Source organism: Trachypithecus francoisi, unplaced genomic scaffold (assembly GCF_009764315.1).
Source record: "Trachypithecus francoisi isolate TF-2019V2 unplaced genomic scaffold, Tfra_2.0 Lachesis_group8, whole genome shotgun sequence".
Classification (NCBI taxonomy): domain Eukaryota; kingdom Metazoa; phylum Chordata; class Mammalia; order Primates; family Cercopithecidae; genus Trachypithecus; species Trachypithecus francoisi.
This window is the reverse complement of record NW_022681473.1, coordinates 29,517,973-29,544,953: the sequence shown is the minus strand read 5'-3', so window position 1 is coordinate 29,544,953 and position 26,981 is coordinate 29,517,973. Positions and strand designations below refer to the sequence as shown.

Below are 26,981 nucleotides of genomic sequence, written 5' to 3'. Positions count from 1 at the left end.
CCTATGGGATAACAAGCATGACCAATCTTCTTTGAATGCCCTAAAGCCCCATGCATAATTAGGACTCCAAAATTAGATATCAAGGGAAGTTGCACCCAGCACAGAGGTTCAACCAACATAAGAAACTGATAATGTGACAATATATACTCTCTGGGTCATTTGAGAAAACAGAGGGAGTATAGCAGGAAGCATTGAAACTAGAAAGACTTTCAGGTCAGCTTCTTCTTAGGTGTGCATGTTTCTTTCTCTGAATCTCAATTTCCTTATCTTCAAAATGGGGAGAGTAATAGCAACTACTTCACAGAGTTGTTTTGAAGACTAAAGAACCTACATAAGAGCCTGCCACGTAACAGGCATGTGGGGAATGGGATATTTAGGAGATGCTGTTGGTGCTCTGCCCAGACACCCTTCCTGTATTGGTGCACTCATAGCCTAACTGCTGTGTTGACAGCTAACAACTTGCAGCTGGCCCCTCTCCAGCAAACGGCTTTCTGCAGATGGGAGCTGCCTCACCCTGGAGGTTATGCCTCCTTCCCATAAGTAGCCCACAGCCAATGACTGACTGATAATGAGTGCTCAAAGATAAGCCTCGTTTCCTCAAGGGGACAACTCAAAGTTAGATTTTTCCTGAGACTGTCTTCCTGTTCAGCTCTTTCCCTTCCCTGTCCTGCTCTCCTTGTGCCCTTACAGGCCCTCCTGAGAAATACTCCCTCAAGAAAATCTTGTGAATTTGAATTTTGTCACGGGGATCCCCACCTAAGACAATTAATAATTGCATTATTATTATTATTAATTAATGATTTACTATTAATAGTAAATAGCAGTCTTAAGGTTATGGTGATGCCTTGAGCTGCTGAAAACTACAGAAGGCACCATTTTGAGATGATTCTAGCATAGCCACAGAGAAGCTCCCTCAACCTAAAAGCTCCCAGAAGTTCCTCCTGAGATCTGCCCTTGGAAGAGCAAGAACATTTGTGAAAGAACACAGGGCAAAGAATAAAGGGATGATGGGAAGGAGAGCTGCTGGGAATTGATCAGCTAAGGGCATTCTGGAGGGTCCTGCTGGGTGGGTACATTCCACAGAAATGGCCTTTCTCACGACATTTGTCTCAACGAGTCCATCCAAGGCTGTGAGCTGGGGACTCCCCGAGGGACTCCACCAGTGAGTAAAAGAATTGCTTCATTTCTGGATGTCCTGTTTCCCATTGGAAGGGCCAGCTCAGGCTCCCATCTCAGTGAGAGGCCACTTGGGCCAGGCTGAAACTCACTTCATTTCCTGAAGAAATGCAGTGCCTTCTCTCACTGCTAAGCCTCAAAAACTTGGCAAGTAACTGAAGACATTTGGACCATCAGATAATGCAAACTCGTAATGACCATGAAGCTCCTCTAGATGAAAGGTGAGGTTATCTCAGGCTAGGTCAGGAAAACTCATGGTCTACTAACAAAGCTCAGATTTGGGGGAGGGCAGCTGAACTATGGGTTACATGCTGGTGTCCATGTGATATGGTTGGGAAAAAGGCCAAATTGGGAGAGAGGAGGCATGACTTCTTCCAGCTTGATCACAAAGAGGTGGTGATTGGTAACGCTAAGGATGAAAACAGTGATGATGAGGATGATGATGAGGATGATGGTGGTAACTATCACCGACTGAGCCCTTATTATGTGCCAAGTACTGCACTAACTACTTTATGAATGTTCTCGTATGAAAATCTCTATCTCATAGGCATGATTAGCCCCATTCCACAGATGAAGCAATTGAGGCTGTTAACAATCCAATCACCCACAGCTAGGAAAGGGATGAAACTAGGACTTAACCGTGGTTTGTAACTGAGTTACCTCTAGTTCATTTAAACTAAGATATCTGCTTCCTCATCTGCAAAGAAAAGCACAGGCTAACAATCTGGCTTTACACTCTGGAATGATCTCTGCTCTCATCACCATGATGAAAGGAAAGTTTGGGATCAGGTGGAGAAGGAAGATGGTGTTCCGACGGAACTGTTCATTCAGAGGAAGGCAGTTGGGAAATTCTGCGGCTCCTCCCTTTGTGAGCAGTGTTATTCAGGCCTGGAAAACATCTGAGAAGTGACAGAAGCTGTTGGAGAATTCCAGGGGAGTCAGGTCACTCAACAAAAGGAGTGAGGAACAGATGACTGCAATTCTAAATTTGTCTTTTTTTCCTTAACTGGAAGCCACTAGATTTTTCCAGACAATATTTGGAAGGCTAAAATCTGATTACCCCAAATAACAGACATAAAAAGATGTTGAGATTTTACATATTCATTCAGTTGGTAAAAAGGAAAGGGAGAAATGTGAAATAATGTTTTATTTATCTGCTTCATGGAATTCTTCAGAGTTTAATGTCGTTGCCTTTAAATGTTTGAGAGTAAAAACAGGATTTGCATTGGATGGCTTTATTCTTTTTATATTCTTTTTGGATAAACTGTGTGGACCCAGTCTACCCTCTGGAATTTGAGCCTGACTCTGTGGCTCAGTTTTTCTTAGGACAACATGGGAATTAAATATGGTCTCTCACTGCCTCGGTAGAAGAATGAATTAATTGAACTTTGAAAACTACCAGGGCGAAGAATTATTGAGCTAAAAACATTTGTGTTGTTGCCAGGGACTCCACAGTCCTCTCTCCTTGCTCAACCCATGTCAAACGTGTGGGCATCTCCACCCACACCTTCCTGTCTGGGCTGAAAGGTGACAAGTGGGGAAATCTTCTCATGAAAGCTTTCCTGGAGGTGCCAGAACCCTCTGTCACCTGTGGTTCTTTGCTATACAGAACACTGGCATCCTGTTTACGTCACTGTGCCTGGAAGGAGATGCCCACACTGGGGCCAGTGCCTTAGCTGGCAGGCCTCATAGTTCACCCTCTTTACAGGTATTGCCCTTTGTGGTTCTATAGTCCTCCATCACAGGGCAGGGGGTTGCATTGGATTGAATGTTTGTTTTTACCCCAAAATTTATAAGTTGAAATCCAAACCCTCAAGGTGATAGTATTAAGAGGTGGAGCCTTTCGGAAGTGATTAGGTCATGAGGATAGATTCCTCATGAATGGGATTAGAGCCCTTATAAAAATGACCTCAGATAGTTCCTCTGCCCTCTTTCTGCCATGTGAGGATATAAGGAGAAACTCAGAAGAGGGCCCTCCCCAGAAAACACCATGCTACCACACTAAGCTCACGCTGCAAGCCTCCTCAACTGCAAGGCATCAATTTCTGTAGCTGATAAAGCACTCAGCGATAGGGTTCTCACCGCCAGAACTAAGCTGGGGATGTGGCTGAAGGAGCTCCTGCTGGTTCTTGCGATAGGTGGAGAGACTTTTTTGTGACTTCCTGTAACTTCCTCTGTTAACTGACAATTCACATCAAAGCAAATAGCCCATTGATGTCAGGAAGAGGCTGCTGGGCCTCATACATTATCGGTCAAATCAAAGATGAAGTGGGCCCTGTTTTGCTCCCATTAGATTTGTGCTCAAAGGCCTCACCATTTGAGCCTAAGGAAAGAAAGCTTTAGCCTTGCAACTTACACTCCCCTCCTAAAAATGGTCTGGTTTTGCTTGTCTCAGTATCCATGTTGGGAAGATGGACCCATAATACAGCCAGTAATGTATGGATCACTAGAAGATTACTAGCAATGCATGGATCACTAGGGGACTACTAGCGGTGCATGGATCACCAGGGGACTACTGGCAGTGCATGGATCACCAGGGGATTACTAGCAGTGCATGTATTACTAGGGGTTTATTGGCAATGCATGGATCACCAGGGGATTACTAGCAGTGCATGGATCAACAGGGGATTACTAGCAGTGCATGGATCACCAGGGGATTACTAGCAGTGCATGGATCAACAGGGGATTACTAGCAGTGCATGGATCACAAGGGAATTATTAGCAGTGTGTGGCTCACTTGGGGAATACTAGCAGTGCGCGAATTATTAGGAGTGTCAAATGGTTCACAAGTGGACTCACTGATGGGACTAAGGACAAATGAGCAGAATATTTGAACAGGAACTTTTCAGTCACATACACACACTTTTTAAAAATTAGGACCACATGCACTAAAGCCTCCTGGGTCATACACACAGGAGACATAGATGACAATGTTCATAGCAGCCCTGCTCGACATGGAAAAACACCTGGAAAAGAGCACACATCCACTGTCCAAAAAAAATGACTAAACAAAACATGACATATTTCTCATGCTATCATATTATCACACAACTGTGTAATGAACAAACCACAGTTACCTGAAACAACATGGATGGACTGAGAAACAATGTTAAATAGAAAAAGAGCAGTTCAAAAAGACTACATGTGGTATTGTGCTCTTTTTTTAAAAAAAAAGCTCAAAAATAAGCAAAGCTGGTTTGGGTATACCTATGTGGGGGGTAGAACTATTTTTTTTTAAAAAAAATCAACAGGGGAATGATAAAGACAAAATTGCAAGTAGCAGCTTCCTCCGGGGAGTAAAGCACAAGAACAAGGTAAGGGAGAAGCATGGGGTGAAAGAAGGCTCTATAGCTCTTGCACTGGGTAGTGGGCTTGTGGGCTAGTATCTCATGTGGCATAAGACCGAGACACAGGTTACAGAGGTTTGAGATGTTATGTTAAGACAGTAAGATTAGAAAATAAAAGTAAATATGTAGCCATGATGACTTACCTAGGTAAGATCATTCAAATTTCACAGTCCAAAAGCTTAGAAGCAGTCTACTTGAAACCCCTAATTTTATGTATGCCAAGACGACTTCCAAACTGCAAAGACATTTGGCCACATTCGTATGACCCTTCAGTGACTGAGTGGAGACCAGAATTCCTGGGTCATAACTCTCAGTCCACAATTACACTTTCCCTACTTACCCCTGTAAATTCTTTTTTATTTTGCCTTTTCACGCAGTGGTAATTAAAAGCAACACTTAGCGGGCCCTCACAAAAAGATGGATTAAACACCTCTGATCCAGAAGAGCAGGGAAATCACATTCCCTGAGCAAGCAAAGTCAAGTCTCTCTCTGGCTGTGTTGCCTTTGGCAGGAGTGGCTGATTTGGACCTAAGAGTATACATACTAAAGCATTAAGAAGTTTACCTTAACTCTGATTTGTGGCTATTTGCTATCTTAAAATAAAATGGCAGCTCAGATATTTACTAATTAGCATATTTTCCATAATTAAGATCTTAAAAACATTTTGAATGTGGATGGGATGCAGACGTGGCTCCAAGAGAAGAATAAAACATGTCTTTTCAAATGAAGTGTCCATTTTCAACATTTTAAGAAATTACCAACAGTGGTGAAAAAAACTGTGGTGTATCACATCTATGTACTTTACTTACTTAAAATCAAATATTTGCCTTCTTTTCCCCCAAAATAGAATAAGAGAAAACAATTCAACTAATCCAAGCCGTCTAACAGTGGGTGTCCTAGAGTGTGACACAAGAGTCTGCCACTCTTTCTGTGGGTCTCTGTTCCTGGACATATACCTTTCAGTGCATCAGAATCTCACCCTGCTGAGTGTGACCCTACTGTTGAAGAGCATGCATTTTATTTCTACAGCATCACCACTTAAGGCTTGCCCCTTACTTCCATGGTCATTATTTTGCCATTACTGGAGGAAAAACTTGCTATGTTGAACTTGTTGAGAAATGATATGTTTGTATACTATCCTTTATGAATGATTTAAGGGATTTCCATGGCCTGATAGTCATTAGAGCTATACACCAACTAGTTCCAGTTTTCTTTCTGTGAATCTGGTGAGGTTACACTTCCTTCCTTTCTTGAAGTTAGATGGAGCTGTGTGAATTGCTTTGGCCCTTGAAATATGAGCAGAAGTGAGGTACATACATTCAGGGGAAGCTGTAAGAGCCCATGTAAGATTTGTTATGTTCCTCTTCCTGCACTGGCAGCTGCAAAAGCATGGAGATGGAGCCTCCCACATACATCCTGAGTAAGGACAGCACAGAGCAGAGTCTCCCAGCCAACTGGTAACAGACATGTCACATGAATAAGAAATACACTTTGGTTGTTTTAAGGCCCTGAGATTTGGGGGCTACCCCATATTGACTGATTCATTGACTATATACCATTTTGTTCAACTTACTAACTTTAGATTGCAAGATGTAACTCCAATATATATTTAGGCTTCCTAGAAAATATTCATTTTAACATTGTAGCCATCAATTCATAAGTTTCTGCAAAAGGAACACTACTATGTAACCAACAATTAGTCTAAAATGGGAATTAAAGAAGAGGCAACAACCAAAATAAATTGAAATCCACATTTATTGATGAGAGATATATACACGAAAGTTAAAACACTTAGTGAAATATTGGATTCACAGGTTATTTCCAGTATATAAAGAATATCCAGTTATTTTACACATGAAATGTTAATCAGTCCACATTGTAAGAAAGCTTAGAAAGCTAAAGGCGAAAACAAAAGACCTCAACTACCCAAAATGTGCTTCATCAACAAGGCATTTTTCTAGTACCATATATGAGAAACAATTCAACAATTAGCTGAAGAATTTATCTTTTTGCATTCATTAGTCTTTAAACACTATGTGCTATAGATGCTCTGTGCTACATGACTTCAGACCAATGGGGATTGTGAATGTGAGGAATACAATTATTTTTATCTTTCATTCTGGACACACAAGAATTTTTAAAGAGAATCCTGCATAAAGCCCAGTTTTATTTCAGGAAGTATTCCATCCTAAGTTCGAAAGGAGTTCAAAAAGTCACATTTTCAAGGAAAAATTAGCCTGTCCACCATATCTCCTCATATGAAGAAGCCACTGCAAATTAATGTGCTTCATGCCCCCTGATGCTATTGTAGGCTTTGCCCTTCTTGGGAAAAGAGTAGGGCACTCAGGGTTCCCTATAGCAATGACTAGTTCTTCTCTGTCCTTGGGGAGGAGAAAGGGGTTACAGAAATTATAGACCTCACAGCATTGTATTTAGTGACAATTATACAGAATGTATGTTTTAGGAGGCAAGTGTATATTTGCATTAGTGAATACTATCTTCAATCATTCAAAACATGCACACAGAACATATTAGGTAGAGGAGGTCATACTCCTTCATATATGTGGGACCTGTGCTTCATCAGTTGCCCCTCTACAACCCCCTAAGCTGTACACTGACTATTCCTGTGCTTCTAGTGTTCTACGTCGTTTCACAGAGAACTGTGAAGTTTATAGCCAGAACTGTGCTTTTGTGGGGTTTCACCTGCATGTTTGTTTGCAGTTAGTTAGTCAGCAATGTTTTTCCTGTACCCTGACTCAAAAATTCAAGGGAGACAAGGCTCTTCAGAACCGTTAAGTCATGAGCATCATGAGGAGTATTTGGCAACCAGAGAGACTGACCTTTCTCTAAAGACATGATGCTAATATGCACAGGGGCAGACTAACTTTTTGTCTCTCTGAGCCCAATCCACCAAGCAAAGGAGGACTGTAGACGGATGTTCTCATTCTAAACCTACCTAAGTCTAGGTAACCAAAAGTTCCACAGTTGCATTCACCATGTATTATACAGACATGAGATGACCTTTCACTAAGAACCAGGACACACACCCAGCCCATCCCTGCTCTGAATTGTGTATTTACAAAGGTGCTGGACACACAGACTTTCAAACAATCATCAGTACAAAGGATTCACAGATAAATTCTTCACTCATATATATTCCCAAACCACATTGAGAAAGAGGAGAAATGATTCACGACTAGTTATCTAAGAAGGAAAAGAAGGGTTTGCAAAACACCGATCAACATGTCTACTGCATTTAGATGAATAGCCAAAAATAACATATACATTAAATTACAATACATCTATACACCATTTCACTGAAATTACACCTAGATCCCTACATTATAGCTACACAAAGTGCATAGGCACTGTTCTTCATGCGTGAACCAAGTGTCAGTGTGTATACACAAGAGCTTCATGCTTTGACAGCTAGCTGTACTTGAAAATAGATACAATTATTGCCAGTTGAGGGTACATCTAATCTGTTTGTTTAATGAAGAGCAGGTTCAAATATATACCAATATACTTCCTATGTAACTGACTACTTTTTAAACCATGGTAAAAATACTAGCCCTACCACCATCTTAGAAAGTGTATTTGGTGGAAGTAAAACACCTCGTCTTTGCAGTGGCTATTGTTTTACCTTTCAGGAAAGTTACATAGTCCGTTATTCACCTGAGGACAGAAACTACCTGGGCTTCTTCTTCAGTACGATTCTAAGCCCCTACTTCCAGCCCCCAGTGATACAGTATAGCCTCATAGCTGGTTCTAAAATTTTTTAAAACTTTCTTTAAAAATATGTACTCAATTCACATAACAATGTGACATTTACCACCAATTTGCTTGGCAAGAATTAACTGCAACAAATCTGTCCTGATTTCATCTCTAGCACTCATCCTCAGTCTCTGCTACTCCAAGTTTTCCTAAGCCAATTTTCACATAAACCTTCAGGAAGGTATGAAACATTCTGATCTAGAAATAATCCTACTATTAATACCTTGTCTTTGATAAAGAGAAAAGCAAAATTAGAATGCTCAGCTGGAAAAACAAGGCCTGGTGTCAAAAATTTTAAAAACCAGCACCATTTCTTGAGTTAAAAAGATGAATTATTTAGATGCATATCCTCACCAGCTAAGGGATTTGAGCAATTCCTTGTTCTTAATGGTTCATTTTGTTTATTGCATCACTAAGGACTGGGTTCTTAAATTTGTCAAATGTAACTATATAGTCAAGAAACAATTGATCGCTCTAAATTGCTGAAGAAACTTCTTGTGCTCTAATTAGTTATAATTCTACGTGTGTGGTTACATAGAAAATACTGTAAGAAAATATGTCTGCAAAATCACAGATACTAAATAGATTAATTCAGTCTACACTGAGTTCTTTATAATTTCTGAAGAATAGTTACAAACCTATAACATTATTAAAGGCTAAATTAATATTAAACATATAATATCCAGGTCTATAAATACATTTTCTAATGCTCTTTATAAATAATAGCAAACAAGCTACGGGATTTGTTTAAAAAAAATCTAAGACTGGGCTGGAGGAATTTGTGGATTTAGGGTGCAATACTGATCAGAGGGCAATATATTGTCCCTGGTAACACAGACTCTTACCAGGAAGCCAAAATATATCTGCTGGCAACAAGATCAAGTTAGATTCACAGTTTGCCAGCTCTTTCCTCAAGCTGTAGAAAACAAATAGAAAAACAATATACAAAAATCCTCAAAAAAGTAGTTTTTTTATATACAAATCTCTATAGTGACCAGATAATCTGATCTGTGTTGTGCAACATGGAGATGCAATGTTGAGGTTTTTCCAGGAGAAGGAGAAAGGGAGGGAGTTAAGGTGATTTGTAGAAAAATCTAGATGCCAAAGGATGAGTTTCTAAATGGAAGTAACTTATGGAGTATCAAACCACCAGACAGCCAACTTTCTGATGATATATCTCAGGGAATTCGCTCCATGGGTCCATGGGGGAGAAACCTCAGAGATGTGCTGGACCAACTTCCTTGGCTAGTGTGTGTATTTGCCCCCCACCAAAGGCAACAGGCTGTTTCCAGGCAAGGAAAATGGTTGCCATGAGAAGAAACAGTGCCCCAGAAGGAGTGAGTTTCCAAATGCAACATCTCCATCTCCAGGGGAGATGATGACAAGGCTAACAGTCAGTTGTCAGGTTCCAACACCCACCCAAGGATTGGGGGTGTCTCCAGAGAAACTGAGGACCTGTTGCTACCCATTCTTTAGGTCAACTGCTGACTCTACAAAGCAGTGAGATCTGTTTCAATAGCAGGTTTTATTCTCAGCACAAAAGGGCCTTGTGTAAAAACCAGAAGGACTTTGTAAAATATCAGAATGAATATTTGGCCTGGAGGTTGGGAAGTGAAGAAAGGCTGGACATAGGGAAAAACTGATCAGTAGTTACTCAGAATATTATTTAGGATAAACGAAATAGGAACTTAGGGGCATCTCTCACTTTTCTACAGGTTCTTATCTGGGCCAATGAAGAAATTGTGTTTATCTTGCTGCCCTTGCATCAGGTTTTGTGCACTAATGGAATAAAGCCAGCCAACAAACAAAACCCTATCCTTTCAGTCCTAGCTTTACATTTTGCCTCTGCAAACCTAAAGAGCTGAAGTCTTCTCTGGCAATAAAGGAGTTCACAACACAGTAAATACCAACACCATTCTATTTAGCAGAAGTTTGGACAAAGAGCAGAGGTGCCAGCCATGGGCCATTGCAGCAGTGCTGGAAAGTATAAGAGGGTGTTTAAAGATCATGGCTGGTGACATGCACCTTGTAGACCATGCATTGTATCCCATCTACCCTAGAAACTCATCAAGCCTTGAAGAGGGCAAAGATAGTCAGAAAATTCCATTCTTGTAAGTTAGAGCATCTCTTCCTGCAATGTGATGCCCATGATAAAAACAAACCAAGAGGAAAATGTGAAAATGAATTTGCGGGCTTACTTGTGAATGGATGTGCATGTCTACATGCTGGCGGAGAAGAGAAGATATTTACAAACAGTTGCCGTGATTGTGTAAGTGTTGCACCAAATTTCATAAGAGTGTTCAAGGTTATTCACCAAAGGCTCTCAAATTCCCACACTGGGTTGGCAATTAGAATTGTTGGAGAAAATTGTGTTTTTTGGGTATTCAGAGTGGGCTCTGTTGCTATACCAGGAATGATGCAAGAGCTTGAGTGAGGCTGTAGGTTCATCCAGTCCTCTCATGGTGACTCTGGAAACATTTTTTCCTGAGCCAAATCACTACTTCTATTAGGAAGGTGAGTTTAGGTAGAGAGAACTTTTATTAAAAAACATGTATTGGTGTCTCAAAACATCCAACTGTGAATGAACATGGCCACCTTCCAAGCTTGTTGTAAAACATAAAATGAATAGAGGCTTGAATTTAATTTCTCCCAAAGGGGATGAGAAAAATCTAAATTGATAATTCATTATTGTGGGCTCCTTCAACTTAAAATGTAAATAGGTCACATTTTATAGTAGGAAGCCTCTTAAGAAGGAAACAAAGCAGAGATCATAATACGTTGGGCTCACAGGGCTGGAAGGGGATTTTAATCATTTAATCCAATCCCTTCACTTTTCATATGGGAGAAAATGGGGCTTGGACACAAAATGACTTACGTAAGTCATACAGCTAAAGATGGGCAGAGTCGAAATCAAATGTTCCCTCTACCAAACCATGTTGTTTCTTATCATCTCTTTATCATTGCCTGAATTAGCTGTGTTATGCTACAAAGTTGGATATTATTTAATCAAGATTCTCTGTTATGTATTTTAAAACCAAGCCTCACACTAATTTGTGTGATGGCTTACTAAGCTGCCTGTTTGCAAAGCAGCAACAATAAGTGGAATGATAGGAAAGAAGGAAGAGGAGTAGAAAATTTGATTTTCTTTTAGGAAAAATCATAAGCACATGTTTCATGAGCAGCTGGAAACTCACTCTACACTAGGAGAACAATCTGCCTCTAGTGCCACCTGCCTGGGTTGGCACTCAGTGATCCTTCTAGGCTTAACCAGAAATTACTACAGATACTGAGACCATTTATCTTCTTTGACAACTAGACTTACAAAATTCTCACTCCAGAATTCCTTCAGGCTGTTTGCTTTAACTTAGTCTTCTATTACCTCCAGACTCTAGCATTCTTATTCAAGGAACAAGTATGATAATAACTGAAAATTTCATTTGGTCCTTTTTCTTGGCTTGGAATGAGTTCAGTTGGAGAATAAGGAAAACAAACCAGCAGCTCAGACAATTAGATAGCTCTAAGAGTTAGAGAGCAGTGAGGTCAGAAAAATCACTTCCACTAGGGTGTAACTGCTGTGCACTTTTAGTCATCAAACCAGGTGAGAGCTGATGAGACTTGTTTCTCAGGAGTCAGAACTATGGATAATTCTCTCTGAGCATTGATATACCTACTTGGATTTATTGCTGCATTCCATGGGAAAATATTGCACTGGTGGCCGAAGCCTTGATTCTGACAAAAGTAAAACACTATAAGATAACTTTTGCTATTGAGAGCAAAGGGACATGTAGTATTTGCAAAAACATGGCAGAATTGGGTTTCCTTTGGGGGACCCAATAAATGAGTTTCCCAACCACTTTATTCCAAAAGGGCTTCTTGACTAGATACATTTGCAAATGACAAATGACATATTTCTCCATGCACAAGTGGAAATGACCAGAGACTCTCTAATCAACAGGTCATTGGGATTCCTGGCATCACCTAGCAGGAATCTCCCCATGACTTGAATTTTTCCTAAGCCTTTCTCACATTCCATAAGTCTAAATCCAGCAGCTAGGCATTTTGGCACCCCTTCTTTCAGCTTCATGAATATCCAGGCTGACTAGTGGTTCGAGAGGAGAAAGAAATATTTGTCTTTTACAGGGTATGGTAACTTCCGCAGGCAGCAAAACCATAGGCTGTGTTTCTACACACTCAATAGGTAGTAAAAACTGAATCTGATAGCTCTGTGGTTCAGATGTCATAAGCTAGAGTCCTATGTTGAAGATCTGTGAGATCTAGATGATTGTCCTGATTTTCTGATGCTCTTTGTATGGGAAGCATGACCTCAAAGATCTAAGGTAAAGCATTACCTTGAAAGATAAGCCATTCTTCTCGCCCATTGGATTTGATTGATCGAATTTGAGTAAGTAATTAACTGATGATTCCACTTGGGTTTCTCAAAGGACAAGAATGAGAAAGAGAAGAATTAAAGTCTACTTAGTTGGTTTTCTCCTGAAATGATTCTGATTCCTAAAAAAAGTGAATGAGTCTATAACAAAATGGCATTGCCAAAGCCCTGATTTACAGACCTTACAGGATGCAGTGTATGTATGTTTCCGGCCTGCTGTAACTGTATATAAATATAACATTTATGCATTATCAAACAGTAACAGACTATTACAAGCATTCATATACATGTTGAACCAATTAGGTAAATCTACACATACAATTGGCAGGTTAAATGTATTCTATTCAGATAAAGTTTATTAGAGGTATACCTTGGATCCATTTGTTCTGTTTATGGCACATATGCTGGGCAAAGAAAATCCCAAATGGGCATGGCATGGGAGAAATAAATGAGGCTTAAAAAAAACCAAAAAACCAAAAAAAAAAAACAGAGGACATAGACATATGTCAACATGTCAACTCTACATACATTTTGGATTTTCAGGCTAGTCCTGAGTTCAAGAAATTGTTTATTTTTAATATGACTTATTGAATTTCCAGATAAGTATGATTTTCTAAGTATATTCTCATGAGACTTCCTGCAAACAGTAAGTCTCGAACCAGAAAAACTTGCTTTGTGAAGTTGTACACCTTGTTTCTTCCAAACACATTGTCTGCTAATATATTTACAGGCTAATAGGATAGCTAGGAAAAAGTTGAAGACAAAACACACCAGAAAGGTTTCAGGCAGAGTTTTGAGAAGACAATCCTGTGACCACTCCTTTGAGAAACATGCCCATATATACAAATCCCAAAATTGGCCTTCCATAGCAAAAAACAACAAGCTCCTAGACACTTCACCTAGAGCCTCCAACTTACCATAGAAAAGCTCTTGGGAACACCACTTAAAGAAAATCCTAAACAGTTTCACAGCTAAACCCAAGAACTGTCTCCTTAACCTACAACATTTGCCGTAAAGAATGCATTTTCTGGCCAGGCATGGTGGCTCACGCCTGTAATCCCAGCACTTTGGGAGGCCGTGGTGGGTGGATCACGAAGTCAGGAGATTGAGACCATCCTGGCTAACATGATGAAACCCATCTCTACTAAAAACACAAAAAATTAGCCCGGTGTGGTGGCATGCACCTGTAGTCCCAGCTACTTGGGAAGCTGACACAGGAGAATCGCTTGAACTAGAGAGGCAGAGGGTGCAGTGCAGTGAGCCAAGATCGTGCCACTGCACTCCAGCCTGGGCAACAGAGCAAGACTCCATCTAAAAAAAAAACAAAAATGAAAAGTTGCCTAATACTGTTCAGTAGTGATCCATATCCAAAAATAACTAAGGTTTAGGAGACAAAAACAACTGGAATCTTATGTCTCTTGTATGTTTCAAAGGTATCTGATTTAGAAGAGAGAAGTCACAAGGAGTAGATAAGAAAGGCTATTTGAGGTCCATAAGCATCCTCATCTCAGAGAATTTGGGTTCTATAAACCATGACTATCTCAGCATCCCTCTGCTGGTTTCATATAATACAGCCTACTCTCACCTATAAACAAGGTTCTACATACTTCTTAGAGTCAAATGTGCTTTATTTCTCAATGATTAAAGTCCCAAGCTTACTCCCAAACCCAGCAACGTTAGGAAAATACTGTGCATTATTCAATAAAAAAAGGATAGTAGAGACATTAAAAATTTTAGCTTGCATAACCAATCACTAAGAACTTGTTGGCTGCCTACTGCATGCAAGGCACTGTGCTACACCAATTATATTATTTATTCCTTAACACTTCACAGCCTTAAACAAGATTCCATCCATGAAGTTGTACAGAGCCATCCTTGGTTGCCACGTCATGGTTCAAGGCTGCCTGGACTCTGCCATAGGAATGTCACTTTTATAGGGTTTTGCACAGATGTTTGTTTTCTGTTCCTCTCTACTGAGAAGATGGAGGAGGAAGACTGGCTCTGCTTCCAACTGTGTCCTATAACTGGTTTTATGTGCTTTGATAGAAGATAACAAAATGCTTTCTACATATTAGATAAATAACAGTATTTTTGTTTCATCAAGAGATGACACTAAAAGAGGCACAGCCAACACAAGTGTCTTCCATGTGTGAGGACAGTAAAATGACGAGGCTTTCTAGGATGAAGACATGATGACTGAAATAATTGACAGATTAAAAATGTCTTTGTCTTTAGGAACTCAAATAATAACATTTTGGGTTAAACAAAGCAAAACATATACCAAATAATCTCACTTGATTTTACTATACCAGGTGAAGGCAAACCAAACATAAATAAATTTGAATATTTAACTCTGGTTAAACTTTATGTTGACTGTGCTCTCTTACTTTTGTCAATATGTACAGTGGTTATATATAAAATACTTTCTAATCAATTATCAAATTTAGAAAGAATTATGAAGCATAGTTTGAAATTTCAACCATTGTTCTCATAGATTACACAGGGTAAGGCAGAGACGTAATAGGTTCTTTAATCAACTGCCTTTAAGAGCATGGCTCCCTCTAAAACTCTCTTTGAAACATTTTACTTAAAGAACATATGGAAAATAAATTGTCAGAATTCCCTAAGACAGGTATTTGCTTTTAATCAGCCCATGTGCAAACTCTACTAGATATTTTAAGGGGAGTTACTTCTAGAGGCTTTTAATAGAATCTCTTGTGCATAACAAGGCAAGACATGGAGAACACTTTAAGGAATAACACACTGTGTGTTTGCTCATTATCCCAAGTCCCTGGAGTGTACCACACTGCTTTACTCATGTCCCCTGGGAAAAGAGCATCCAGGGAGAAAAGTGAAGCTGGCAAGAACATATCTTCAATTCAAACTGATTCCTCCAGCAGCATCCATTCAAATAATAATACAAGTGAGAAAATTAGACGGTTATAAAGCATTATTTGGCAAAGACACAGCACCGTGCCTGTCATCACTGACTCACAAGAGCTCCTCTAAGCCTCGGCTAACAGATTAAGTAAACATAGAAATATATGCATTTTTTTCATTTTTTTCCTTTTTAAAGAAAGCTTGTTTAAATCATCATTTACCATAGGATACGCTGGGGAGTTTATTCAAGAATTTGCTGAAACTCATATCCTTATTTCTCACGTTTCCAAGGTTCTTCCTCAACACTGCAGTCGGCTGACTTTCCATTGGCTGCCAGAGTTACCTGAAAATAATTATCATCAACATCCAGCTTACAGGCCATGAACCAGAAAAAAGCCCTGTGGGTTATGTGGAGAAGCACCAAATCCAAGATTATACGACATGACTGAAATATTAGTTTTAAATGGAGTTCTTTCCAAACTGAATTTGAGCCTGTCTTGGGTTTCAACAGTGATCTGCGAATTTTAAAAATCCATATCTGCCTTGGGAGTATCAGTGTATTAAAGCTGCTTTGCAATTTGGGGAATAACTTCTACTATGTTTTTAGTGTTGCAGGGTGTCTAACTACCCAAAGATCCATCACACAATAACACAGTCCTTAAAATATAGTGCCCACGTGCTACTCCATACAACCACAGAGGAAGAAATCCAGAACTAGGTATCTAGTTCTACTCATGCATGTGAAAGATTCAGTTGCAATGACACCAGGTAGATGGCATACATGTCTAATTTTTATATCAGAAATCATGACATTTCAGCTGTACCAAATAAGCTATCCCAGCTTTAAAGATTAAAAAGAAAAGTAGGGAGAATTAAAAATCTGAGATTGGTGACAATGTTTATCTAAATTACTTAAATGCAGACATTTAATAATCAGATATAATTACCAGACCATCTATATTATGCTTCCCTGGCTCAAAGTGAACTGAACCTTTTTGCAGAATAGGAGGTTTTCCCCTCCACTTCTAAGTAGTTTTCCTAGCTTACCTTCTGTCTGTCCTCAACGTCATGTGCAAACTTAAACCCACGACTGATATTCCACATAATGGAGAGACTGGATTTATGAAAGCATTAGAATATGAAGACACGACAAACACAGCAATGTTTGAAAGAAATCTGACTTTCTTCTTACCCAAGTGGAAGTGAAATGCATGCATCATGACCACATACAACATGCTAGGAACAGAAAACCAAGTGCCCTTCAACGAATCAAGCAAAGGAAAATAAAAACCATTCATCCAATCCCCGTTAGCCCCTCAATTTTTTTTTTTTTTTTTTTAGAAAAACAGACCATGCAGTTAGCAATGACAGCTCCACATGCAGTTATTCTGATTAATTTGAAAACTATTGTGTAACTTCAAACTACTATTACCAGGCAAGAGTTTGAATACACAGACCAACGAGACATAACAATGCTTGAAATGGTTAAAGTTTTGACCAGAGCTGCAGCAAATTTGTTTCCCTTTCAGTGAACTGTCAAGAAAGACTGCCAGGGACAGACTGTCTGCCTGGAGAAAGTTGCCTGTTCACTATGATCTTGAATGTGACTATTTGGCTCTCGGTGATGAACCACATCAATAGTGGTACAAAATTACCAATCACAGTGTGGTGCCTTTGGAAGACCAGACAGCACTTGGGGGGAAGTGTTTTTGTTTTGTTTTTTTGTTTGTAAATACTGGGGCCTATGTTTCAAAGTATCTGGGACAGCAGCTTTTTTTGGCATTTCCTTTCTTGGCCGGGCTAAAGAAAGCTAGGACTCCATTCCCCAATCCTCTCTGCTCCAACCACTTGGGTAATAGAAAAGAAAAAGAGGGTGGCATTGGCAGCAAGTGCTGACATCTCCCGTCTCAGTTTTTAAAAAGTGGGAAATAGCGAGACAGAATTAACCATAAGGAAGTTCAAAGGAATAAATAAATGTGACCCAGATATCCTCAGAAGGTGTAAATGTATCTCCATGGCTCTGGCTGCTTCCTTCCCACATCAGCGTCAACACAGTTAACTGATTTAGAGTGAGAAAAATCAACTTGCTTTACCTAGCAAAGGCTGAAGATAAAATAGCCTTCACTGAGCTGAACCCAACCATTTCATTAAAAATGTAAACAGCTGAAACAGTTGATAAACCAATAGAGCTATTTTCATCATCTTCAAGACCTGCTCAGCTTGACCACTGGTCACCTAAAGGTTAATTAACCTATGAGTTTGCAGATGGTTGGCTGACTGGCCATTTATATAGAGATTGATCCACTATCTCTATGGAATGTCCAGCAAAAACGTTATCTGAAATACAGCAAGGACTAAAGATGCTAAAAGGATGCATTCAACAAATATTTATTGAGACCCCTAAAACATGCCAGACACTATTTTAGGTGCTGGGTCACAGTAGTATAACTGGGGACAAAGCCTTACTGCTAATTAGCTTACTTCCTACTGATATGGATAATTCACATTTCCTTATAGGGCTTGAAATAGTTTGCTTTTAAAAATGAAGCAAATTGGCCAGGCACAGTGGCTCACGCCTGTAATCTCAGCAGCTTGGGAGGCCAAGGTGGGTGGATCACCCAAGATAAGGAGTTACTGACCAGAGAAACCCTGTCTCTACTGAAAATACAAAAAAAAAAAAAATCCCAGCTACTCAAGAGGCGGAGGCAGAAGAATCGCTTGAACCTGCGAGGCGGGGGTTGCCTTGAGCAGAGAGCACGCCGTTGCACTCCAGCCTGGGCAACAAGAGCGAAACTCCGTCTCAAAAACAAACAAACAAAAAGAAGCAAATTTATCCTCATGTGCTTGATGTCCTTCAAAAGCAAACGCAGGAAGTCTGAAATCTAAAGATATCTCCACGTGCACACACCTTCTTTTTCAAAAAGTGTCCTACAAAATATTAAGAAGCCTCTTGAGAAACTCCAAAAGGGCCATATGCAATTAACCACTAGGATTCTTCTCAAATATAATTATGAAATTTTTAAAAAATTGTGATGTTTTCCTCATATGGCAATAATTTGAGTTCAAGTCTTATCAACATTGTACATTCTTCTTGCTGTCCTCCAGTGCCTAATTTATGGCTTTATAGATGATAGGCATTTAATAAATACTTGATGAATAATCAAAATATAGGATCTCACAGGAATGAGACAGGGACACTCAACTAAACCTTACAAGGCACACAACAAGTACTTAAATATAATAGAACATAAAGCCATTCACAAGATTATTGACCCTTGTTGATTCAAACTAACATTTTGATGGGGAATAATCCAGCACATTCACTCAGATGTGGGAAACACCAGCTTTCCATGAGAATGCATCATATCCTTTAGGTATATCTGAATTTCTAATAGTTTGAATCATTTTCACTGAGTCAATTAATAAACTTGTGCAATTGCCTCTTGATGGATGGTTTCCCTCCCTAATTTGTTTCAGAGTCCTTGTTCACCCATGTATGTATCTTATATAGAGAGGACAAGCAAAAGTCTGTGCTAGTCTATGAGAATTCTGGACCTATGTTACAATCCAGTAAAGAGAATTGTTTCTGTGACATCCTTAGTTGCCCAGCAAGAGCCATAGTGTGTATTTGTAATGACCCAGAAGTAATAAAGGAAGAAATTAGTGATTACATGTGACCTTGTCAACAGAAGTCAAAAAGGTACCAGAGATCTCTGGCTGGGTTCAGCTTGTCCTCAGCTGCTATGTGGAATCATTTTAGAAACCAACCCCCAGAGTTGATTCTGCTCACCTGCCAGGGTTTCTCCAAGTTTGCTTTACTCTGGTCATGACACTCTGACTTTGACAATGTCAAATTAGTTACAATGAAGGCTAGACAGAACCCATCAAGCTTGAAGAATTAGCACCCAACAGCTTGGAGGAGAGCCCAGAACATCCATGCTGCAGAAAGATGGCGCAGCCAGGCAATGTCTGAGATGTAGTGTTTTTAAAAAGACATTTCTGGGTAATTGTCCTGAAGGATACCTGTTCTTTACTTGAAATTGTTTACCCACTTTTGGAGCAAGGTACTCTCAGGTCAAAATTCACCTTTCCCACAAAAATAATTAAGAAAAAGAGAGTTGTGTAAAGTTATGTGGGCACATTTTTGACCAATATGTGATATATAGCAAGGACAATACTTGTGCTAGGTACATCAGCTGGGGATTTCTCTTGATGTTTCAATTGAGGAATCAAATATTTGAAAGTCAGAAAAGCTCCAGTAACCACAAATTCTTGGGCAAAATATTCAAGATAACTGGTCAAATTAGTCAAGTGGGGTAGATGGGGGAATCCAATGGTTGTTTCACATCACATGGACAAAATAAGCAACTGATTGACTCTTTCTCTGTCAGACTTGTTGATTTCCTGCCATGTTAGACACAGAATTAGATGATCTGGGACTCACAGAAGCTTGGGTTACATGATTCTTTAGGAAAATAAATGTGACAATAATACATGCAGGGCTTTATGGTTTGTTTGTTTTTTTTTTTCTTAAGAAATCGAGCATGCACTACTATATACAGGTCTCGATATCCATGAATGGGAAATGTACCTTGCACTCATCTACTATGACAGAGTTGTGTGCAGCATAGACACATTGATTAGAGTTGCTTTCCCTATGGTTCTTCATGTCATCATAAATGGATTGAGTCTTGGTCATTTCAATATCTTCATGCACTCGATGCTGGGAGTCAATGGTATCCAGCTCAGATTTGGAGAGGTGATAGACTATCCCAGCCCCAAAAGAGTCACCCACAACATTGACTGAAGTTCTCATCCTGTCCCTGAGAACAAAGAACAGAAAAGGTTCAGTGAGGAAGCAGTATTATGTGGTAGTTGAAAGGTCAAGGTCTAGAGTCAGAGAGACATAGGGTTGAGTTCTGGCTCTACCTTTTCCCTCTGCTTGATTTGGGGCAAGTTACTTAACCTTCATGAGCCTTGACTTCCTTGTTTGTCAGTTGGAGATGATGCTTATACTTCTCTCATAGACTGTGTGAAAATTCAGTGAGATATTACATGTAAAGTGCTTGGTAAAATGTCTGGCAAATGGTAAACACCAATAACCAGTAGCAAAGGAAAAGGAGGAGGAGGAGGAGGAAAGAAAGGATTAAAGAAAAATAATGTGTCTAAATCAGAATTGGTACACAGGCTCCAGACACACCTAGCTGAGTGCAGCAACCACTCCTGATTTAAACTGTTCTGTTTCTGAAGACTCTACACTATCTCTGCTTATGTTACTTATTAGTTTTACTGGAAAAACTAACCATCTGTGAACTTTCTCATAGTAGAAAAGTCATTGTTTTTGTAAGAATGGGAACTAAGCCTTCCTTTCTCCCTGCACCCACTTCCCTCACACACAGACACAGCTGTTAGATAAGAAATCCAGCCATAATTTTCTCATTGACCAATATGTGTTATGACTGACTACTCGTCCTGAAAAAAACAAAATACTTTATCTTGCTCTATTAACCTAAAAAAAAAAATTAAGTCTTCCAGAGTGTTTCTGGAATCAGGAAATATTAAGAAAATCCTTCTCCAACTCTTGTGTTGCAAGTTTTAACTTGAAAAAAAGGATGGTTGATAACTCTCTCTCTTAGAAATTCAGTGCCAGGAAAGCTAATTAAATTCTTAAGACTAAGTTTTCTCCTCTCATCCATAAGTTCAAGTCAAATCAGTGTGAAGAATCCTTTTGGCCATGTTTACCAGATATTCAAAGTCTTAAAAGGATGCTGAAAAACTACAAAAAATGTTTAACAAAATTAAAATGAAGGAGTTTACATAAAGATGCTGCTGAGACAGTCTCAGTCCAGGACATTCTAGCTTTCAATTCAAATAATATTAGTTCTAGGCAAAGCAGAAACTTTAACTTGTTCTTGGAACAAACTCTAAATAAATTCTAGTTGCTATTATTAAATCTATTTCTTATTAGAGAATAATAAGGAAGCTGCACTAGGAAGAGTCAGGCCTGGCTCCCTTGCAAGGCCAGTTGTTTGCAAAGTATAAGCTGGTCGTCTTTCTGATTTCAACTAAGAAGAAAATGTGGGAAAAAATGTGATCAGAGCTGGAGTTTAAACTCTTGTGGGCATCTCTCCATCTGAGAATGCTCTTGCGCCTCTTCTGCTTTGGAGAATCTGCCTCAGGGTGATCGGGTCTACATCTGAATGAAGACTGGGTCTTGAGGTCTTCCACAAAATTGGGCACTTGGAATAGATGGCTAAGAAGTCCCAGTATGTGGGTTTTAGGAAGGAATACATGACAGTAGTTAAGAAAAAGCACGGACTTTAGAGGCAGCCTGATTTGGATTTGAATGCCAATTTGTCCCTTGCCTGTGTGACAACCCTGATCATACTTGATATTTGAGAGCCTTAGTTGCCTCATTCATAAAATGAATATAATAAAAATCTCCAATACAGAAGGTTGTTGTGAACATTAAATAAGGTAACAAAGTGCTTACATGCTTCTGGACATTTAATAAGAACTCAAAAAAATATTTAATCTATGATGTATGATTTTAATATTATTATAAATTGTATCAAGTCAATTCAAATATATTTGTGGCAACTTCTAGGTAGCTCCATCCAAATATGGCTAGTTAAGTTACTATCACCCCCTGAAAACATTAACCCTATTTATAGCACAATTCCTATGGCAACACTCCCAACTAACTAGCTGACCTATTTGTCCATTATATGGTTGTGGTCTACTTTGGAGCTACTCCACTATACTTTCAGTCCCTTTTGGAATGTATCCTGAGTCATATATCTGTGAAAGGAAAGTAAAAACTCCAGCCCCCAATTTACTATGTCAAATGGAAAAAAAAAAAAAGAAAAAGCCAAAAGTTAAATCATGCAAGAAACTGCCTTTCCTTCTGGTCCTAAGCAGATAGCTAATAGTTAAATATGTCCACAGGTAGCTACTCTACGTTCACCTTATCTTACGTAAAGTGCCGATTTACTGAGCACAAGACAAATACCTAATTGTCTATTCCCCTACCAGCTTCTTTTCCCTGGCAACATGTGGAATCAGTAAAATGACCAAACTCTCCCTATTTTCCCTCCAGACTGCATTGTCCTTTTAAATATGGAAGCCCTCAAAATCATCTTTGGAGAAAAGTACCGGCTACAGACTGTTTCTGTGATTCCATGTTTTTTTCTTCTGGGCATGTCTCTAACCTTGGAAAAATAAGCTTCTAAATTGATTGAGACCTGACTCAGATACTTTTTAGTTTACATATCCCATACCTTTGACCAACTGCAAAATTTCAAAGAATGCTAAGGTCTTCCAGAGCAATACTCTGAGTACCCATTGATCTCATAGCTCAGAATAATTTGCATTATTGGCAAAGAAAGAGACCAAAGATAATGGTGGTGGTGGTGGTGATAACGATGATGACAATTAAATTTATATCACACTTACTATGTGTAAGAATATTCTTTATAGGCTGGGCATGGCGGCTCATGCCTGTAATCACAGCACTTTGGGAGGCCGAGGCGGGTAGATCACCTGAGATCAGGCATTTGAGACAAGCCTGGTTAACAATACAGTACGAAAAGTACGAAATTAGCCGGGCATGATGGTGTGTGCCTATAATCCCAGATACTCGGGAGGCTAAGACGGGAGAATTGCTTGAACCTGGGAGGCAGAGGTTGCAGTGAGCCGAGATGATGCCACTACACTCCAGCCTGTGCAAGAGTGAGACTCTGCCTTTAAAAAAAAAAATATATATATATATATATATACTTTATAGATACTACCTTATTTAACCCTCACTATAACTCTGAAGAGGGATTATTATTCATATTTACTAGATGACAGAACTAAGGCCTGGATAGATTAGTGGCTTCCCAAAGTCTCACATCCTAGTAAAGTCATAAAGCAAGTGTGAATACAAGCAGTATTATTCCGGAATCCAGCATCTGCCACATGTTGAGAAGCACCCTGGAACCACACAGCCCTGGTTTTGAATCTAGCTCAGCCACTTACTAACTGTGCAATCTGGATGACTTACTGCTGTGATCTGAATGTTTGCATCCCCCAACATTCATATGATGAAACCTAATCTCCAAGGTGATTGTATCTGGAGATGGGACCATTGGGAGGTGATGAGGTCACATGGGTGAAGCCTTCATGAATGGGATCGGTGGCCTCAGAAAAGAGGCCCAACAGAGACTCGTTGGCCTTTCTACCATGTGAGGCTAGAGTGAAAAGATAGCTATCTATGAGGAAGCAGACCCTCACCAGACACAGAATCTGCCAGTGCCTTGATCTTGAACTTCCAAGCCTCCACAGAACTGTAAGAAATAAATTTTTGTTGTTTATAAGCCACCTGGTCTATAGTATTTTGTTACGCAGTCTGAATGGACTAAGACACTTGCTCAACCATAATTTTTCTCATGTAGCCAGAATAACTATTAATACTTTATAGAATTTGGGGAAGACAAATTCAGTTCCTAGCCCATAGTTGACACTCATTATGTGCTGGGTCCTACCCTTTTGGGGGATAACTTCACTCACACACACCATGTTTTGAACAAAAGCACAAAATACTATGCTAAAGGGTTAACGACTTTTCCAGTTTAACAAATCCATTTCCACTCAAGTGGTTGACATAAGTTTACAAACGACTGCTTCTTCAACCCTTGACACCAAATCCTTGCTCTCCAGAAGCAGCCACTGAAGTAGCCAAGTTTTTGGAATAGGATTTCTGAGTAAGTTTTCCCCACATTTTTTCTTTTTACCGCCACATCTCTTCCATGCCATCAGATCTCCCTGCATCTGAAAAAGAACTCTGACCAATGAAATAGCCATTAGGACAGGAATGGATACAAGACAGAGTTGTACAGGATAAAAGCAGACTGGCTGGATGCAGTGGCTCATGCCTGTAATCCCAGCACTTTGGGAGGCTGAGGTGGGTGGATTACTTGAGGTCAGAAGTGCAAGACCAGCCCGGTCTCTACTAAACCCAGTCTGTACTAAAAATACAAAAATTAGCCAGGCGTGGTGGTGCATGCCTGTAATCCCAGCTACTTGGGAGGGTGAGGCAGGAGAATCGTTTTGGCCTGGGAGGCGGAGGCTGCAGTGAGTCAAGATCGTGCCACCTCACTCCAGCCTGGGCAACAGAGCAAGACTCTGTCTCAAAAATGAATGAATGAATGAATGAATTTTTTAAAAACAATAAAAGCAGATTGATGCTTTTATTCTTTTGATGGAAAATCAAGATGCAAAGGACCCTGGACCTTGGGTGAGAACACTAACCCAGGTCTTCTGATTCCCACTTGAGGAAATCACTTTTCACCTCAGCATGAAATAGGGAATGAGGCTAATACCAGCCTCACAGGAGGTTGTATTAAGTGGAATAAGAAAAATACTAGACATGCTTTAAGTACTCATTGTAGGTTATAGGCATACATGAGCATGAAAATGTTCCTTTTCTTACACATGTTAATAGCCAAGTAGAAAGAAGAAGAAAACATCAACTCTAATACTTTGAGTTCTTTGTTAGTGAATTTATTTATTCAACAGATGTTTAATAAGCTTCTTAGAGTGTGTAAGGGCACTATGCCAATTGCCTAGGCAGCAAAAATCCTTCCTAAACTCCCTTTTCCCCAAGAACCCACGTACTGTTTATTTGTCTATCTCCTCCACTAGAGTGAGATAAATGTTCAAAAAGAAATGAGTACAGAGTGCTACAGTGTCATGTAGGTAGAACGCTATCACACTCGGGTCATAATAAAAGCTTTAAGTAGAAATATCTTGAGTTGGCCCTAAGGATAAGTCCAAGAAAATGAGCTAGAGAGAGGAAAGAAATAATATGCAGGAAATCTAAGAGGTAGGAACACTTAGATGAATTCAGGATGGCTAACAAGTATAGTGAGAGACGCAGAAAATACGAATTAACCAAATCATGTATGGCCTTATCAGTCAAGTTCAGGGGTTAGTCTTTATCCCAAGTGTAATGAAGAACCACTGAAAGAAAAGATCATGTTTGTTCCATTGTGAAGAACAAACTAAAAAAAGATAAGCCTGAAAGAGTGAAATCCAGTTAGTGAGGATATGGTGGATTTGGAAAAAGATGGATTTGAGCAAGACTCAGGAGACAGAATTACAGGACTTGAAGACTGGTTACAGGGAATAAAAAAGAGTCAAAGATTCCTCTCAGGTTTCTGGTTTGGGCAACCAGTAGACAATGTAAGCATATGTAGGGAGTATGATGAGTTGGAGTGGAAAAGATTCTGGCTTTGGTTTGGACATGTTGAGGGTGAAGCATATGACTCAGTTATGAGCAGATGCCCCAGAGATGGCTGGTAATATGGACTGACAGTCAGGAGACACATCTGAGATGCAGGTGATAATAGGATTCATCACATAGGGATGGCTGAGGATGCCACAGAGGTGATTAGTTAATCCTTGGAGAGAATGCAGAGTGAAAAAAGCAGACAGTCTAGGCTGGAACACTAAGGTCAACCAACATTTAATGAATGGGAAAGATAAGAGCCTGCAAAAGTGAAAGGAAACTAGAAGAGTTTGGCATTTCATAAGTAAATGGAAGTACGCTTCCAAAATAAGGGTGTGGCAAACAATGCTAATTATTATCTAGGGATCAGGTGAGATGAGAGTAAGAAGGTTCTTTGGGAGGCTGAGGTGGGTGGATCACGAGGTCAGGTATTTGAGACCAGCCTGGCCAGCATGGCGAAACCCCGTCTCTACTAAAAATGCAAAAAATTAGCCAGGCATGGTGGCATGCACCTGTAATCCCAGCTGCTCTGGAGGCTGAGGCGGGAGAATCGCTTCCGCCCAGGAGATGAAGGTTACAGTGAGGGCCGATAGCGCTACTGCACTCCAGCCTGGGCAACAGAGCGAGACTCCATCAAAATAGTAATAATAATAATAAAGATAAAAAAGCTATTTTGGTTTTAACAACAAAGAGGTCACTATTGGCCTGGCAAGAGCAGTTTCAATACAGAGGTAGTGATAGAAGCCAGCTTACTACAGGTGAAAAATTGAATGTGAGGTGAAGAAATGGAGACATTATGTATAATCAGTTTATTCAAGATGATTGATAAGAAAGGAAGGAGAGGAAATGGCAGATGGAAATGGAAAGGAGATCAAATTTTTAATTTAAGAGGTAGAATATTTGAACATGTTTAAATCAAAAAGAGAAGATGCTGGTGGAGAAGTAACTGAAGATACATAGAAGGGGGAATAATTGATGAAGTTAGGTTCCTAGAGAGATCAGAGAGGACGGAAATCCAGAGTGCAGATAAAGGCCATTTCCTTTGGTGGAGGGACTGTATTCCGTCAATACAGAAGGGAAGGAGTAAAAGGCAAGGTTATGAAGATAGATTTCTAAGTGAGAAGGCAGGACATTAAAGGGGTTC

At 39.7% G+C, this 26,981-nt stretch overlaps 1 protein-coding gene across 2 annotated transcripts in view; it reads right to left on the bottom strand.

Moving 5' to 3' along the window:
* Positions 1-14,294: 14,294 nt before the first annotated feature.
* The window catches only part of SLC1A2 (solute carrier family 1 member 2), a 106,005-nt gene continuing 93,318 nt past the window's right edge, over positions 14,295-26,981 (bottom strand). For both annotated transcript variants that reach the window (XM_033207913.1, XM_033207912.1), the window contains exons 10-11: positions 20,156-20,387; positions 14,295-15,907 (exon numbers count right to left, since the gene is read on the bottom strand). In XM_033207913.1, coding sequence (XP_033063804.1) covers positions 15,836-15,907; positions 20,156-20,387 — 304 coding nt within the window. In that variant the 3' untranslated portion in view covers positions 14,295-15,835. The remainder of the gene's footprint in view (positions 15,908-20,155; positions 20,388-26,981) is intronic.